The sequence below is a fragment of the Gossypium raimondii genome, chromosome 7, assembly GCF_025698545.1.
Source record: "Gossypium raimondii isolate GPD5lz chromosome 7, ASM2569854v1, whole genome shotgun sequence".
NCBI classification, from domain to species: Eukaryota; Viridiplantae; Streptophyta; class Magnoliopsida; order Malvales; family Malvaceae; genus Gossypium; species Gossypium raimondii.
In genome coordinates, this window is record NC_068571.1 from 47,894,637 (window position 1) to 47,912,252 (window position 17,616).

The 17,616-nt window shown below is 33.4% G+C and overlaps 1 protein-coding gene across 1 annotated transcript; it reads left to right on the forward strand.

Annotated features, from left to right (window-relative positions):
- The first annotated feature begins 9,070 nt into the window (after positions 1 to 9,070).
- LOC105786020 (pleiotropic drug resistance protein 1) lies at positions 9,071 to 16,671 on the forward strand. Its single transcript, XM_012612265.2, has 24 exons — positions 9,071 to 9,499; positions 9,842 to 9,962; positions 10,554 to 10,642; positions 10,720 to 10,804; positions 10,881 to 11,040; positions 11,118 to 11,194; positions 11,283 to 11,336; positions 11,421 to 11,511; positions 11,602 to 11,903; positions 11,989 to 12,270; positions 12,369 to 12,685; positions 12,808 to 12,968; positions 13,051 to 13,154; positions 13,237 to 13,393; positions 13,478 to 13,600; positions 13,681 to 13,841; positions 13,960 to 14,292; positions 14,533 to 14,823; positions 14,917 to 15,000; positions 15,082 to 15,215; positions 15,326 to 15,553; positions 15,645 to 15,816; positions 15,901 to 16,155; positions 16,246 to 16,671. The coding sequence occupies exons 1-24, from the start codon at positions 9,162 to 9,164 to the stop codon at positions 16,513 to 16,515; spliced, it is 4,389 nt and encodes a 1,462-aa protein (XP_012467719.2). The 5' UTR covers positions 9,071 to 9,161; the 3' UTR covers positions 16,516 to 16,671.
- Positions 16,672 to 17,616: the final 945 nt, after the last annotated feature.

Consider the following 17,616-nt stretch of genomic DNA (forward strand, 5'->3'; position numbering starts at 1 on the left):
TATCCAACAACAAAAAGGAACAAATAACAAAGTTCACAAAAACAACCAACACAGAAACGTAATCGACACCAAAGAGATTATGTACTTATAAACCTCTAAAAGATAGATAATTACATAGGTATTTCATGGCAAATGAATAAATAACCATTATTATTATTATTTTCACAAACCCTACTTTCGTGCCATTGGCGTTTATATAGTTGATGCTTTTAGGGTTGTATTTTTTCTCTTCATTACTTTTTATTTGAATATTAATCTCATTATAAGTTTTATCATATTTAGATTTTTTTTATACAATGCCTAAAACTAATCATAGCTCCTCACCAACCCTCAAACAAGAGGATGATGCACTTCAGTACACTCAAACTTATATTTTTCTACATTGACAATAATATTAATACCAATTATACTAATTATTACCTACATATAACCTGGGTTAATAAATTCTGAATCTGACAAATTGTGGGTACTCACTCACAATGACTGCAGGTGAAAAGGTTATTGCGCCTCTGTTTTGCTTTTTTCTCTTTGGCTTTTATATTGGAGAAATGAAGAAGAAAATAAAATTTATTTATTTATTTATGAAATTAAGAACAATGCCTTTTTAATATACTTTGCTTTTCAGAATTCCATATTTACTTCTATCTCTTCTTGTGTTTCACATTTACCATCATATAAAAAGGAATGAAGAATTCTAAGAATGATTCTTTAAGTGGCATTGTTCTTATAATTGATGCATATTTCCATATTTATCTTTAACTGTTATTATAATTGATGCATGCTCTTTTGTGTTTTACATTTTTATATAAAAAATATTAATAATAAGTAACAATAATTAAAAATTAAATCCATCAAATTACGTGGAACACTTTTTACATGGTAGTTTATTTGAATTTTTTTTTCTATATCTTCTATCATCAACTTCCTCCTACCATCGTCCCTCTTCTGTCTCGTCCCTGCAGTAAGGTTTTTTTTTTTTCCCTTCTCTTTTCATCACAGTTCTCACCCACTGCCGTGTCCGCTGTTTCTTTTCCGGATCTGACTCGTATTCCGTGTTGGATCGTGTTGACACGGGTACTGCACCCCAAATTACCGAGTCCGGGTAACGAAGGCTGTGGTTGCCGATGTTTGGCCCTTTCGATGGTTACTTGTCCGCCCTTTCACTCTTGCAGGTCTGGAGTTTGACCAATTCGCTGTCTTTTTGTGGTGAAATTGGACTTGATGTTTTTGAATTGTGTTTGTGGTGGTTGATATGATTTCACTATCATTTTATACATAATATTGAGATTCTTGTTACTTTTATTGCAAAATGAGTGCTTCTGGTGCCAAAAGGTGATAGAATTCACAAAAAGGTCGACTCTTGATTGGCTTTTGGGAAAAAATGAGCTGTGGTTCCGTTTATGTTTTGGCAATTGAAAGTTGTTTTTAAGGATTATATTAGTCTTTATGGAAAATTGGAAGCATGAGTGAAGAATTAAGTCAATACCATAAATGCATGATTACGCTTTTTCATGGAACAAAATTTTTTGTTGGCAAAATACCGTTTAGTGTTATTTTGGCTTCTTACATTTGCATCCTGAAACAAAAAATGCAAACTGAATGAGTTCATAAAACTATCCTGGTAGAGAAATGAAAAATCATAGGCATGCCAACTTGAATTCTAATATTTAACATATTTGGGTATTCGATGGATATTGTTATTTTATTTGGATGTGAAGTTTGATGATAATGTTTTCGTAATTATTAGATAATATGCGAATTTAAATATCATACAAATTTCTCAAATTCGATTCAAATACCTTAAAATTTCTCAAATTTTAAGCCGAAATTACTTGTTGTTTGGACAACAGTAGTAGGCTAATTTTGAAAAATCACCATAAATTGTGGAAATCGAATTAGATGATGAACAAAATATGGAATTAAAGCTTATTGAGTCTAGTTTCTCATAGAAGAAACCGTGTAAGTATGGAATTGTAAATCATGAGATATAATAAATTTTGTGAGACAATGTCTGAAAGTATTCGGGCTCCCTTGTTCTGACTTTGGAAAATCATCAAAAATTGGAGAAAAATAATTTGGTTTTAAAATTTACATGTGTAAATTATTAATGAGTCTATTTATACAAACAGATGGAAATATCATCCAAATTTTCTACTGAGAGATAATTAATTTTTAGCAAACAAATGTCAAAACTGTCAGACAGTAGAACATGGGTAAGTTTGAAGATTTTACTGTACTTATTGGCTAAACCAAAAATTCTGAAAATTTTAAGGTGGAAAGGTATTTGAGTCTAGTTTCAAAGATACCAAGCGGATCTTAATTTGGAATTCTGTAGCTTAAGTTATAAATAATTTAGTAACAGTGACTCAAGTAGACAGTTTTGAAGGAACATATAAGTAAATAGTGAAAACATATATAAATATTTAGCTAGCATGGGTTACATTAAAAATGGACCACGCGACCAAGGCCAATTTGGGTCGAGTGGGCCACACGGGCATGAGGGCCCATACGGGCAGACCATATGGGCGTGTGAGCCCATTTTCACATAATAGATTGCTAAGGTTGCAACCTACTGTGAACCTATTGTAGGGTCGGTAAGCATCACTTAGACCCCTAATTGTACGAACTGACTATTTGATTTATATATGTGTTGAGCATGATGATAGTATGCTTGTATACTGAACTGGTTATATATACTGATGTCCTGAGATAACATGTCATGGCTTGTATGTTGCATTGCATGAGGTTGGGTTAATTATATTTGAAGGAAGTGTACTGAAAGGCTCTTAAGCCTAACATACTGGTAGCTCAACTGCAAATTATTGTTTTGTGCCGCATTCGGTACTACCTGAAGTGTAGGGATGGGTGGGTTGATTTGATCCCCACATGGAGTGTAGGGTTGGACGGAGATGGTGTGTAGAGGCTGCTACTGATACTGTGATGGGCTAAGGCCCTACTGCATAATTGGTACTGTACTGAGATGGGCTAAGGCCCAAGCTATTACTGATACTAAAAAAGCGATTAGGCCAAGGATTGCTTTAATTGTGCACTGTAATTTGCTATTGTTTGTTCTCTGTGGGATCATACACTGAGTTTTCGTAAACTCACCCTGTATAGCCCGATTTTATGCCCGGACCCAAATAAGCCCAAAAACCCATTATAGAGCCCAGAACCCAAAACCTTTTTTACAATTAAACCCCAAGCCTGGAGCCCAATAACCAACCCATTGCAAGCCCACTACCCCTAAACCCGAATGGCCCAATGACCAAGGCCCAATTTCCCCCCAAAAAAATCTGTCTAGGGTTTCAGAGACTGAAACCCTAGGCGGGCCTCTAGGGTCTTTGACCCTTGGCCTTCTGCCACCGCCGCCAACGTCACGCCGCCACCGCCACGGTCACATCACCACCACCACTTGCGCCGTCACTTGCAAACACACAAGAAACAGTAGCAACCAGAAGAAAAAATCATAAAAAATAATGTAAACAGACTATAAAAATCGAGGATCCCCACTGTCAAGGGGTTCGATTTTGGATTCTCTATTCCTTTTTTCTTTTGGTAACGTTTTCACAAGAAATAAAACATCAAAGATGATTTTGCCACTTGATTTCTCTGTTTTTTATTTTTCTTTTTGCAAGTTTTTTTTATTTCGATTTATTTCTCTAAAAATCAAAAAGGGGGCGAAAGGAGATACCTTTTACTCGCGGCGCGCCACCATCGATGCCCCCTCCTCCCCTTTGCGCCGGAGCCATAAAAACCTTTTGGGGTTTTGTTTAGGCTGCGTCGGAGGAGAAACGGGTTAAGGGGGGAAGATTTTTCTTGTCTTTCTATTTTCTGGCAAGGTGAAGCCATGACGAGGCTACAACGAAGCCTTAGCGCGAGCTCACCGGCGCCGTGGCCGGACTCAAAAGGAGGAGGGGACATCGGGTTTTTTGAGAAACATATAGAAGCAAATTTTTTTATTTTCTGCTGCTAAATGAGTTTTTATTAAAAATTTTAGTTTAAATAAACTTTTTAAAACGACGCCGTTTTGCCTTTAGGGGACAGGTGCCAAAACGATGCCGTTTTGCCTTTAGGGGTTAGGTGCCAAAACGACGCCGTTTTGGCCCTGACCCGCGCGGTGACCCGACCCTGGGGGAGGATCCGCGTGTTTTCTTCGAATGGATTATTTGTGCGCGCAGTCCATCTGATTTTGAAGCGCGTCGCAATTTGACCCTTTTCGCTATTTTCTTTTATTTTTAATTTGGCCACAAAGTTTTATTTTTCTCTCAATTCGGTCCATTGCAGCGCAACGTTTTGGGACTTTGGTTTATTTACCATTTTGGTCCCCCTCTTTCGGCGCGCGTCACAATTTAATCCTTTTTTGTTTTTTTATTTCGATTTCGCCCAATACTTTCGTTTTTATTTCGATTTAGTCCATATTTTAGTAATTTTATTATTTAGTTGTTATTATTATTATTATTATTATTATTATTATTATTATTATTATTATTATTATTATTATTATTATCTTTACTATTGTTCTTAGTATATTTATTAATATTCTTGTTATTATTGTTATGTTTTTATTTATATTCACTTATGAAAATTTTAGATATATGTGTTTTATTATTATTATTATTATTATTATTATTATTATTATTATTATTATTATATTATTATATAATTGTTTATATATATATACACATATATATATACCCTTTTAACTTATTTAATATAAATACTCATTTTATATACATATCTATATTTTATAATCTATGTATAAATGCTTGCATTTTATTATCTTAATATATACATACATATTTTAGGATATATATATAAGTATTCATTTATCCCTTTGTTATTATTTATGTACATATTTATGTATTTATATACTTCCTAATATATATCATATTTTATACCTTATATTATGTATGTCCTATATATACGTTTTAATTTTCATATATATATGTTTAATAATCTTATATATGCATATTTTAATTTTCATATATACATGCTCACATATTCTTATATACACATACGTATATTTTCATACTTTATAATTCTAACATACATATATATATTATAATGTTATTCATTACTATTGTTTCATTTGATGTTAATTTATTTATTTATTTATTTACATGCTCATTATTATTATTATTTACTTAAGTGCTTTAATTTTTATTTGTTTATTTACTTTTATTTGTTTATTTCTTTTTATTATATATTTGCCATCTTATTTATTTATCTTTTCTTATTTTGCTTGTATTATTTGCATTATCATCATTATCCTTATTTTACATTCTTTTTTTACTCGGATTTATCCAAAAAGCGGAAAATTTCAAAATAAAAGTAACACTCGGCACTTGAGATCCTTGAAAGAATCGAGCCCTAATGTATTGGGTTTCGATTTTCTTCGTTAAATATAAATAATCGAGGTTACTCTTTTTTATAAAAAAGACATAAATAAAAACTCATTACCGAGAATTCAATACGTCGTGTCCTAATGCATTGGACATGATACGTTGATTTCTCGAGACGAGGATTTTTCAAAATAAATGCCATTTTCAATGTTTAACATTTGAAGAAATTGTACCCTAACGTATTGGGTTGCAATTTTTTCATAAGATTTAACCAATCAAACACTCTTTAAATTTTTATATGCGAATTTAGACTTGCTCATTTTTGAAGAGGTAAGATATCGTACCCTAACGCATTGGGTGTGACATCTTCTCTTTCTGAAATGAAAAAGTCTTAATGAGCAGCTCGGTTTTTATAAATTTTCTTTCAAAATAAGGATCATATTTTAAAATTCGTCAAAGTTCTCAATTTTCGACATCAAGACATTAGCTAATCAACTAGGTACCAATTTTTGGGCGTTACGAGGGTGCTAATCCTTCCTCGTACGTAACCGACTCCCGAACCCGTTTTCTGAATTTCGTGGACCAAACTCGTTGTTTTAATAAAATTAAAATTGTTTATTAAAAACAACTATCTTTTTAAGGTGATCCGATCACACCTCATCAAAAAGGATCGGTGGCGATTCCCGTTTTCGTTTTCATTTTTCAAAACCCCAAGTCGACCCGTTTTTCAAAAAAAATGGTGTCAACACACCCCTTTTGTTTAAATGTGCACAGGTAATCCCCAGATCTAGACAGATCGGTGCGGCGGAGGACCCGGCGATGACCACGGTTTTAGATTTTCATGGTTTTTAACCCATATTTACAATAATTGGTTTTATTTCTATTTTGTTTTTACTGGTTAAGTTGTTGGGTTGTAATTGGACTTTCAGACTTTGGTTTGGGGTTTTAATTATCTTTACCTTATGGATTACAACTGCTAGTAGTAGGAAACCTCGGTTTTTCAAAACAAACAATGTTTTTTTCTAAACGCACTATTGTTTAATCCGTTTTAAAAGATTTTGCAAATGAATCACGTTTTGAAACTATCGATTAAATGAGCAACACAATTTTGGAACTAATAAAATATTAAGATAAGGAATTCAATGGAAATGGTTTTAACGCGACGACACGATTTTCAAACACCCTATCATGTGACATCACTAGATCTGACCATAACGTCTGGGCCAAGTTTGGGGTGTTACATACGCGGCCTGAGCATTTCCACATGGGTAGCTCACACGCCCGTGTGAGCCAAACGGGCTGACCACATGCCCATGTGCCAGCCCGTGTTGATTTCGCACCATGTTTCCTTTTTACACAAAAAAAACCTAATTTTTAGGGTTTCTGAGCATTCTAAAGTTTATAAATACATATTAGAAGAGGACCTAAGGGAGCACGCAGAGAAGATTGAAGAAATTACTCGAAGAACACCATCGGAGCCAACTCAGAAGTGGATCTTCTTTAAGATTGAAGATCTCATTTTAACTTCTTTTTGAAGTTTATTTGAATTTCTTTATGTCTTTATGTCTTGTAGTTTTTTTGACTTCAAGATGTTTTCTTTTCAGATTAAGAACTAAATTCCCTAGATACCTAAGGAAGATGAAACCTATGATGAATCTTGTTATTTGATTTCTGAATTATATGATAAATATTTGATTCTTGTTCTCAATTATGTATGCTTATTTCGTGTTTTAATATTTTAGGGATATTAATTCATGTTTAATGTTATTATTTCAGTGGAGCAAAAGTCTCTGTTTAAAAGTAGATCTAGCATAATTGAGTGGAGTTGCATGCAATCCTAGAAATAAGACGACATAAATCTACTGCATTAGAGTTAAATCTAATATGAGAATCCATATATCGAGTTAATGCAACAATAGGGGTTTTAATTAGAAAGAGATTTTGATTAATCAACCTAGAGTCAGTTGTTCTTACTCTTGAAAGAGATATTAACATAATTTAGGGATTTCTACGGATCAAGATACAAGTGAATAAATTATCTAATTCAAATTCGGAATAATAAGTGAAGTCTAGGTGGATTCTTTCCTAGGTATTGTCTTTCTTTTTGGTTATCTTCAAATATTTTCCTAATTCATTCTTTGTTGCGTTCTTAGTTAATTTAGATTAGTAAATTTAGATTCAAACAATCATCCCAATTTATCGGCTAAATAATAGAAAAATAGTAATTATTAGTACTTTTAGTCCTCGTGGATACGATATTTCCTACTCACCATAGCTATACTATTGATCGATAGGTGCGCTTGCCTTTGTCATAATTATAGTTAGTTTAGTGATCATCAATGTCTAACAAGTTTTTCTACCCACCTTCTTTTATTGATTTCTATATTTTCATCCTATTCTATTTCCATTTTCAATTTTCTTGTTGGATCAAAATCTGATTCCACTTTTGATTGTATTTGATTCTATTTAATCGACAGAATAAAAATGATATGTATAAACGGAAGTTCTATTTCTACGAAAATTCTTTTGATTAACCAACTCGTTACGAAATCGCATTGATAGCCTCGACTCATGTTCTAGCCTGTCTAAGAGCTAGATTTGCCTCAATTGTTTGCCTCTTGCCTTCAACTTTCCTCAAGTTAGCTTCCACTATTTCAAGAGCTTGCTAAGCTTCTTGTAGATAAATGTCACTACCCTTCTCCACATCATTTACTAAAATAATGATTTCATTGTTGCCTATTCTAGCAAAACCACTCATCAGAGAAACTCCTATTAAATTATAATTATTTTAAATATATAATTATCATAATTTCTATTTTATTTTATTTTTAATTAATAATTTTAAATTAAATATAATAATAATTTTTAAATAAAAAATTTAATAATATAATAGAAAATAAAAGATATTTTCTGCAGTTGATCTGTTTTTTCAAATTTATAATTATATATTATTTATATAGATTAAGAGTGGCATGGGAGTCTCTTTGATTTTCGCTTTCACATAAAGATGAGTTGAAAAGTCTTAAATTAAGGGTTTATCTAGAAGTCATTCAATTTCAAAGAAAAGAAAAGTAGCATATGGGAGTCTTACGGTTTTTCTCTTTAACATCAAGATGAGTTGAAAAGTCTTATATTAAGGACTATTATTATTATGATTATTTTGTAATTTAGGTTTTTCTAATAATATTAAAAATAATCTATATTATTATTTAAGCATCTATTGAGTTGGTGTCATAAGTTAACAAAGCACCAACTCGATTAGAGAAATTATAAAAATATTCTTTTGTAAGTAAAATAAGTTAATTTTTTTTTATTTGTTAAAAAAAAAGCCAATGAAAAACTTGCAAGTGGTGAAATCTATACCCACACTAATTACATTGACAAAACATTAGCTTTACCACTTAACCAAAACCTTATCCTAGTATAATGTTTACATTTTAATTATATTATACATACTTTATTACCTCACCATAAGTGCCACATTGGCACAAATTAAGAGTGTAACAATATGGGTGACGGAATAGTACCGATAATTAGATAGTTTTAAACAAATTTAGGAGAAAAATTACATTTTAACAGTTAAAAAGGAAAGTAAAAACAAAAAATCCACGCGAAAGAAAGAACCTGGAAAATTTTGAAGTTTGACATTTGAAAGAGCCGCCAGCAGCCATGCATTGTAGTCGCCCGTAATCCTTATATATATGCCAAACATCAAACTCTCCCTTTAACTTCATACCAGAAACAAATCCCTAAATATAATTATTATTCATTCGTTTTTTATTCTTTGATTTCGATCTCCGAGAGATATTGTTTTGGGTAATGGAGGGGGGTGATATTTATAAAGCGAGTACTAGTTTAAGGAGAAGTATACGGTCTGGTAGTTCTTCGATATGGAGAAACAATGGCATCGAAGCTTTTTCAAGATCTTCTCGAGATGAAGATGATGAAGAAGCTTTAAAGTGGGCTGCACTTGAGAAACTACCCACTGTAGCTCGTTTAAGGAAAGGTATATTGGCAAGCTCTCAAGGTGGTGCCAATGAAATCGATGTTTTCGATATTGGATGGCAAGAGAGGAAGGCTTTGCTTGAGAGGTTGGTCAAAGTTGCTGAGGAAGATAATGAGAAGTTCTTACTCAAGCTCAAGAATCGTATCCAAAGGTACGAAATTAGGGTTTTCGTTTTTTTTATGGAATAGATTCTCAAAATTGTATACTCACGCTCACTCATTTAAACTATTACGTAGCTATAGTTGTGAATTAATGCTACGATCTCAGAAATATAATGAATATCCTTAAATAATAAGTCAAATGTTGACTTTCGAATAATAAATAAAGAGAGAATTGAATGAATATTCTATGGAAATAAAATAGGATAAAAATGTGTATTACATTTGTTTACTTAATTAAATGGTGATTAAAGAATATCCAATAAATATGTTTACAATGACAAATTTACATTCAACTAAACATGATGCCAATGTTTTGCAACGGAATTCCTCAGGGTTGGCATCGAAGTTCCCACTATTGAAGTCAGATTCCAACATCTAAATATTGATGCTCAAGCTTACGTAGGAAGCAATGCTTTGCCTACAATTATTAATTTCGTCACTAACATATTTGAGGTAGGTCTCATTTACATTTTTCCTATTTTATGATATGTTTGGAATTCAAGATTTTGGAAAAAAAATTATATTTCGTTTTTTAATTTCAAATTTTTTGTTTGGATATACAATAAAAATTTATATTTGGATTTAAGGAAATCCGAGCTCAATTTTTAATTTTAAAATTCATTTTAAAATTTTAAAATTAAAAATCTAATTTTTTTTAAAAAAAGATTTTTTCTCGTGTTCTAAACACAAGGTATTAAGTATTGTATATCCTAATACTATCGGTGGTGTGCTTTGGTGTACCATTTCGATTTTTTACATATAAATAGTCTATTTTAATTTCTTAATAGATTACATATTATTTATATATATATATATTCAAATATATCTAAAATACATGCGTATAATATAAATTTTATAATTATTAATTAGATTCAATAAATTAATTTAATATTTATATTTTAATTTTAAAAGTAATTATAAAAACATTAAAAGTTAATTTTAAAATAATAAAATATTGCTACAAGCAAATATTGATCAAAAGTAGCTGAAACACATTACCTTAATGTTTGTTTCCTGACATTTCAATTTGTATTGTGATTAAAGAGCTTATTGGTTGAGATGGGAATTCTTTCTAGTAGAAAGAAAAAGCTGACAATCCTCAAAGACGTCAGTGGAATCATTAAACCTGGCAGGTAACATGAAGATTTAATTTTTACTATTAAATTTAAATTTCGGGTATCATGAAATTAATCAAGTTTTACTGCTTCAGGATGACATTGCTTTTGGGTCCTCCAAGTTCTGGGAAAACCACTCTCTTGTTGGCTTTAGCTGGAAAGCTTGATACTGCTCTCAAGGTGCTCTACAATGGTTCAATGCATTGGATGTTGTCTTTGATTTTATTTCTAACTATCAAGTAAAATTCTCTTTCAGTGTTCTGGGACAGTAACATACAATGGGCATGAGATGAATGAGTTTGTGCCCCAAAGAACAGCTGCGTATATCAGTCAATATGATCTTCATATAGGAGAAATGACAGTGAGGGAAACTTTGGCCTTTTCCGCAAGATGCCAAGGGGTTGGAGATCGTTATGGTTAGTTTTGTTTGATTTATTATTTGACATTTTCTATACTACAAAGCATGAAATTTTATTGTTTTCGATGTTTATAGATATGTTGGCAGAATTGTCAAGAAGAGAGAAACAAGCAAATATTAAACCTGATCCCGATATTGATGTCTTCATGAAGGTAAGAAGTAATGAATATTATTTTTATGTTTCAATTGTAGAAAGAATTAAACTTGTGTTGTTGATTCATTTCACCTTTAAAATATTAGGCAGCAGCAACTGAAGGTCAGGAAGTAAATGTTATCACAGATTACATTCTAAAGGTAATGTTAAAGGAATCTAAAATATATTCAAGAACTAAGATAAATATATATACTTACTGAACTCCTTTGGCATGAAATTTTTAGGTTTTAGGACTGGAAGTATGTGCAGACACTATGGTAGGAGATGAAATGTTAAGGGGTATATCTGGTGGACAAAAGAAGCGTGTCACAACAGGTAATTGATAAAATCAATTAAACCAGTGATTCCATTACCAAAGTAGGCTCAATTTTTTATCATGAAATCCATTTCTGTCAATGCAATTAGGTGAAATGCTGGTTGGACCAGCAAAGGCACTGTTTATGGATGAGATATCTACTGGTCTGGACAGCTCTACAACTTTCCAGATTGTAAACTCCCTCAAGCAAACTGTTCATATCCTTAATGGAACTGCAGTCATTTCTCTTCTTCAACCAGCTCCAGAGGCTTATGACCTTTTCGATGACATTATTCTCCTTTCCGATGGTCGGATAGTATATCAGGGTCCTCGTGAACACGTTCTGAGTTTTTTCGAATCTATGGGCTTCAGATGTCCTGTAAGAAAAGGCGTTGCGGACTTCTTGCAAGAAGTATGTCTCGACATTGGTTTTCTTTCTTTCTTTTATTCGGACAAAGTTCATCTTCTATCACATTACCTGACTTTCTTCATTGTAGGTTACGTCAAGGAAAGATCAAATGCAATATTGGGCACGTAGAGACCAACCTTACAGGTTTGTCACGGCCGATGAGTTTGCTGAGGCATTCCAATCTTTCCATGTTGGATTGCAACTTGAAGATGAACTTCGAACTCCATTTGAGAAAGCAAAGAGTCACCCCGCTGCTTTGACAACCAAAAAATATGGTGTTGGAAAGTGGGAGTTGCTGAAAGCTAACGTCTTAAGGGAGTTTCTGTTGATGAAGAGAAATTCTTTTGTCTACATCTTCATATTTATGCAGGTGAGTGCTAAGGACAATTAATTCTAGCACTGTAAATGTTATGGTTTATATTACATGACAACGACTAACTTCCTTTTTGTTTTTTCTTTCTGTACTAGCTTACATTTATGGCAATAGTTAGTATGACTCTCTTTTTTAGGACTGAGATGAACCGAGATTCAATTGCTGACGGAGGAATCTATATGGGGGCAATTTTTTTTGGCTTGACTATGGTCATGTTTAATGGAATGCCTGAGATTTCTATGACCGTTGCTAAGCTTCCTGTCTTTTTCAAGCAAAGAGACCTCTTATTCTTTCCTGCATGGGCATATGCTTTACCAAGATGGATACTCAAGATTCCAATCACATTTATAGAAGTTGCTATATGGGTATTTCTTACCTATTATGTCATCGGATTTGATCCGAATGTTGAAAGGTAAACAAATGAAACGGCAATAAAAGTTTCAAATGAAACCTTAAGTAGTAGTGTACATATTTATCTAGTAGCTTATTAAATCTTGATCCAAAATTGATGTGTAAGCAACTTGTCTAATGCAGGCTATTCAGGCAATACTTCATACTCCTTCTAGTTAACCAGATGTCTTCGGGGTTGTTTCGCTTCATTGCAGCATCTGCTAGAAACATGACTATTGCTAATACTTTTGGCTCATTTGCTTTGCTCATACTTTTTGCATTGAGTGGCTTTATCTTGGCAAAAGGTATGATAAGTCTTAGACAAATCACTAGACATCAAACTTAACCTTTTTTTCTCTAATCCATTTTCTTTTGTTAATGTCATAGATGACATAAAGAGTTGGTGGATATGGGGTTACTGGATTTCTCCTATGATGTATGGACAATCCGCATTGATGGTTAATGAGTTCCGTGGGCACCAGTGGAGTCATGTAAGACTTTAAATTTGCAATGTTTATAGTTTTGCTTTGATCTCAGAACAATCATCTTATTATAGCTTCTTTTGTATTGAAGTCTCTTCCGGGTTCAACAGAACCAGCAGGAATCGAAGTTTTGAATTCCAGGGATTTCTTCCATGAACCAAAATGGTATTGGATAGGAGCAGGAGGATTGATTGGTTTCGTAATATTGTTGAACTTTTGTTTCACTGTGGCTCTTACCTATCTAAAACGTGAGTATAGCTTTGTTTATTTAAAACTTATTCCTCTTCATAAAGGAGAGCTAATCTTTTACATTTTATCAAATAATTATGCAGCATTTGGGAGTTCAAGGACCGTAATATTAGAACAAACGGAAAGCAATGAACAAACCAATGGACTTGGTGGAAGCATTCAGTTAACAAACAATGAAAGCAGCTCAAATCGTGTAACTAACTTAGGTATTATAGCTCGCCTATATTTCTTATAGGGTTTTTGTTTACATGGCATTATTTAGAATACTAATCCATTTGATATGCAGAGATTCAAGAGGAGGTTCAAAGAAGCATCTCATCGAAGTCCTCGTCTGTGACAGAGGCAACTGTCGGGGACATTGCTATCAAGAAAAGGGGAATGGTTCTTCCATTTGAGCCACATTCCATCACATTTGATAACGTTGTTTATTCTGTTGATATGCCACAGGTAACTTAAGGTTCCATGTATAAATTCCATATATGTTCAACGGTTGGATTATATTCTGTTTGTTGTTAATGTGGTCCACAGATATAAAAGTTTGTTCGATTCATTTGGAACATTTCAGGAAATGAAACAAGAAGGTATTACTGAAGATAGATTGGTGCTACTGAAGGGTGTTAGTGGTGCTTTCAGACCAGGCGTTCTTACAGCTTTAATGGGTGTTAGTGGTGCGGGTAAAACAACTCTTATGGATGTGCTTGCTGGTAGAAAAACAGGTGGTTATATAGATGGGAACATCACAGTTTCAGGTTTCCAGAAGAAACAAGAAACATTTGCTCGAATATCTGGATACTGTGAACAAAATGATATTCACTCTCCTCATCTCACCGTGTACGAGTCTTTGCTGTATTCTGCTTGGCTTCGATTATCTGCTGACGTTAAAGCTGAAGCTAGAAAGGTTGGCGTTCATGAAACTTAAAGCTATTTCATGTCTCTAAATCTTCTTTGACCTATGTTTAGAGGTTTTTACTAAGATAATCCAATAAACACAATTCGATCTCAAACTCCAACGACTTATTGAAGTCAAGAAGTTTTTAGTTTTGACACCCCTTCATTGCCTACTGACAGAGTCCCACAAAATAACCCATTTTTCCAAATGATCATTTTGGTATGGCTTAAGTTAATACTTTTGTTTCAGATGTTCATCGAGGAAGTCATGGAACTCGTGGAATTGAATTCGTTAAGGCAAGCACTGGTTGGTTTACCTGGTGTAAATGGCTTATCAACTGAGCAACGAAAAAGGCTTACGATTGCAGTAGAGCTTGTAGCAAACCCTTCGATCATTTTCATGGATGAGCCAACTTCAGGGCTTGATGCGAGAGCTGCAGCAATTGTTATGAGAACAGTTAGGAACACAGTAGACACTGGAAGAACAGTTGTGTGTACTATCCATCAGCCAAGTATTGACATATTTGAAGCATTTGATGAGGTAAGGAACTTGAAATTCAATTCAAAAAGAATTTATTGTGCTTTTGTTGGTTCTTTGTATGAGTTTATATCTAAATAGAACATGGAATTGCAGTTATTCCTTATGAAGCGAGGAGGAGAGGAAATATATGTCGGGCCATTAGGACACCATTCTAAACATCTTATTAAGTATTTTGAGGTAAGATGAAATGAAGGACCTTAAATTGCATGGTTTAATATAATTTATTCATCTAACACTATAGTGTTCACCTTTCTATAGGGAATTCAAGGAGTTAGCAAAATTAAAGAAGGATACAATCCAGCGACTTGGATGTTAGAAGTTACCACAACAGCACAAGAATTAGCTTTAGGTGTTGATTTCGCCGATATCTACAAAAACTCAGATCTACACAGGTAATGAAAAGATACTCGTACTTGACCTTGCAACAAAAATTTGATTCAGCACGAGATCAACATCTGAGATAGCTAACTCAAATTTGATACTAATGTATATCATTGTTCAGGAGAAACAAAGCTCTTATTGAAGATTTAAGCAAGCCTGCTGCTGGTTCAAAGGAACTCTATTTTCCAACTCAGTACTCTCAGTCATTCTTGATTCAGTGTGCAGCTTGCTTATGGAAGCAACACTGGTCATATTGGCGCAACCCGCCATATACCGCTGTTCGATTTCTTTTTACAACTGTAATAGCATTGATGTTTGGGACAATGTTCTGGGACCTTGGCTCGAAAATGTAAGCTACAAGTCAAAACCACAAAATTAGATGTTTCAATGTTGTTTTCGATCAACTTGATATATCTAACTGTCACATTGTGGAATTACAGGAATAAAGGACAAGATCTGACCAATGCTATGGGTTCAATGTATGCTGCTGTTCTTTTCCTTGGTATCCAAAATGCTTCATCTGTGCAGCCTGTTGTTGCTGTTGAAAGAACGGTCTTTTATCGAGAAAGAGCTGCTGGAATGTATTCTGCCATGCCATATGCCATTTCGCAGGTAAATTTCCGTAATTTGGAAAACTTGTAAAAGTTTCGAAACAGTTAAGAAAGTTACACAAACTTCAATTTTTGTAAATTGCAGGTTATTATCGAGATACCTTACATTTTTATTCAAGCTGCTATGTATGGCCTTATAGTCTATGCTATGATTGGATTCGAATGGACTGCTGCAAAGTTCTTTTGGTATCTCTTCTTCATGTACTTTACCTTATTGTACTTCACCTTCTATGGCATGATGGCTGTTTCTGTTACGCCAAACCACCACATTGCATCGATTGTTTCTGCTGCATTCTACGGATTATGGAACGTCTTTTCAGGGTTCATCATCCCACGACCGGTAAGCTTTTTTTTTTCTTTTCATCATGTGATTCTCCAATTTTCAAGTTCATATAGATTTTTGAAAAGTTTAACTTATTGAATTTTGCAGAGCATGCCTGTATGGTGGCGATGGTACTATTGGGTTTGTCCAGTAGCATGGACCTTGTACGGATTGTCTGCTTCACAATTTGGAGACGTGGAATCACCCCTTGAAGATGGAGACTTTGTTGGTCAAACAGTGGAACAATATTTGAGAAGTCGATATGGTTTCAGACATGAATTCCTGGGAGTTGTCGCTGCCGTAATTCTTGGATTCACTGTTTTGTTTGCATCCATCTTTACTGTGTCCATTAAGGTCTTTAATTTCCAAAGACGTTAGAATTTATGGTTTCCATCTCTGTAATGTTTAAGGTCGTGTTTTTATTCATATATTAAATCTATGCCATTTTAATTTTAACATACAATTTCTTTCATTGTATCTGAAGATTTTGTTGTAATACAATATATTAAATAAATATAAGTGTTTTTCATTGCAGTCCCTGAAAAAGGATTTTTACATATTCAAATCACCTTCTCTTAAAAATTATCTTTACCTCAATCAAAAGCGGATTGCAAAAATAACTATCCCAACAAAAGGATTCACCCAGCCAAGAGCTCACCCAACTTGGAAGCCATCTGACTACAATCAAATCCCAATGAAACCTACCCAAGGCAAATTCATGTCAAATCCTGTTACATCCAAGGTCTCCTTCAACAACACTTTAAACTGAGTAAAACCAAGTCCAAACCTTTCAATCATGTCCGGTCATGTAGTACTCCACACTCGATCCGATTGTTGGGTCTGAATGAAAAATACCACATCTATTACCAAAACAATTAGGATTAAATTTTCTTTTAAACTCAACTCAAACATCAAGCATTTGTCATATTAAACAAACAATTTAATTCAAAATAGACAAGTTCAACATTCATGTTGACACCATTTTTTTGTAAAACGGGGTCGACTTGGATTTTGAAAATGAAAATGAACACGGGAGTTGCCACCAATCTTTTTTAATAAGGTGTGATTGGATCACCTCGCAATTGATCGTTTTAATAAATATTTTGATTTATTAAAACATTATTTTTTTTGGTCTACAAAAATCCAGAAAAAACGGGTTCTGTAATGGCCCAAATTTAAGGTTATCGGAATAGTGGTTTCGGGACCACAAATCCGATGAGGAAAATTTTATTTTTCTTATATTTTTATGGTCTATGATTTCACAAAATGATTTCGTGAAAATTTCGTTCGAAAATTTCGACGTTTGGGCACTCAATTTAGTCAAAAGGACTAAATTGTAAAAAGTGCAAAAGTTGAGTTCTACATGTTAGAAGTGTCCAATTATTATGAAATTTTAAATTGGAGGTCCTTATATGGTAATTAGATCATTGGTAACGTGGTAGAGAAAAATGGACATGAGATAAGTGAAATAGAAAATTT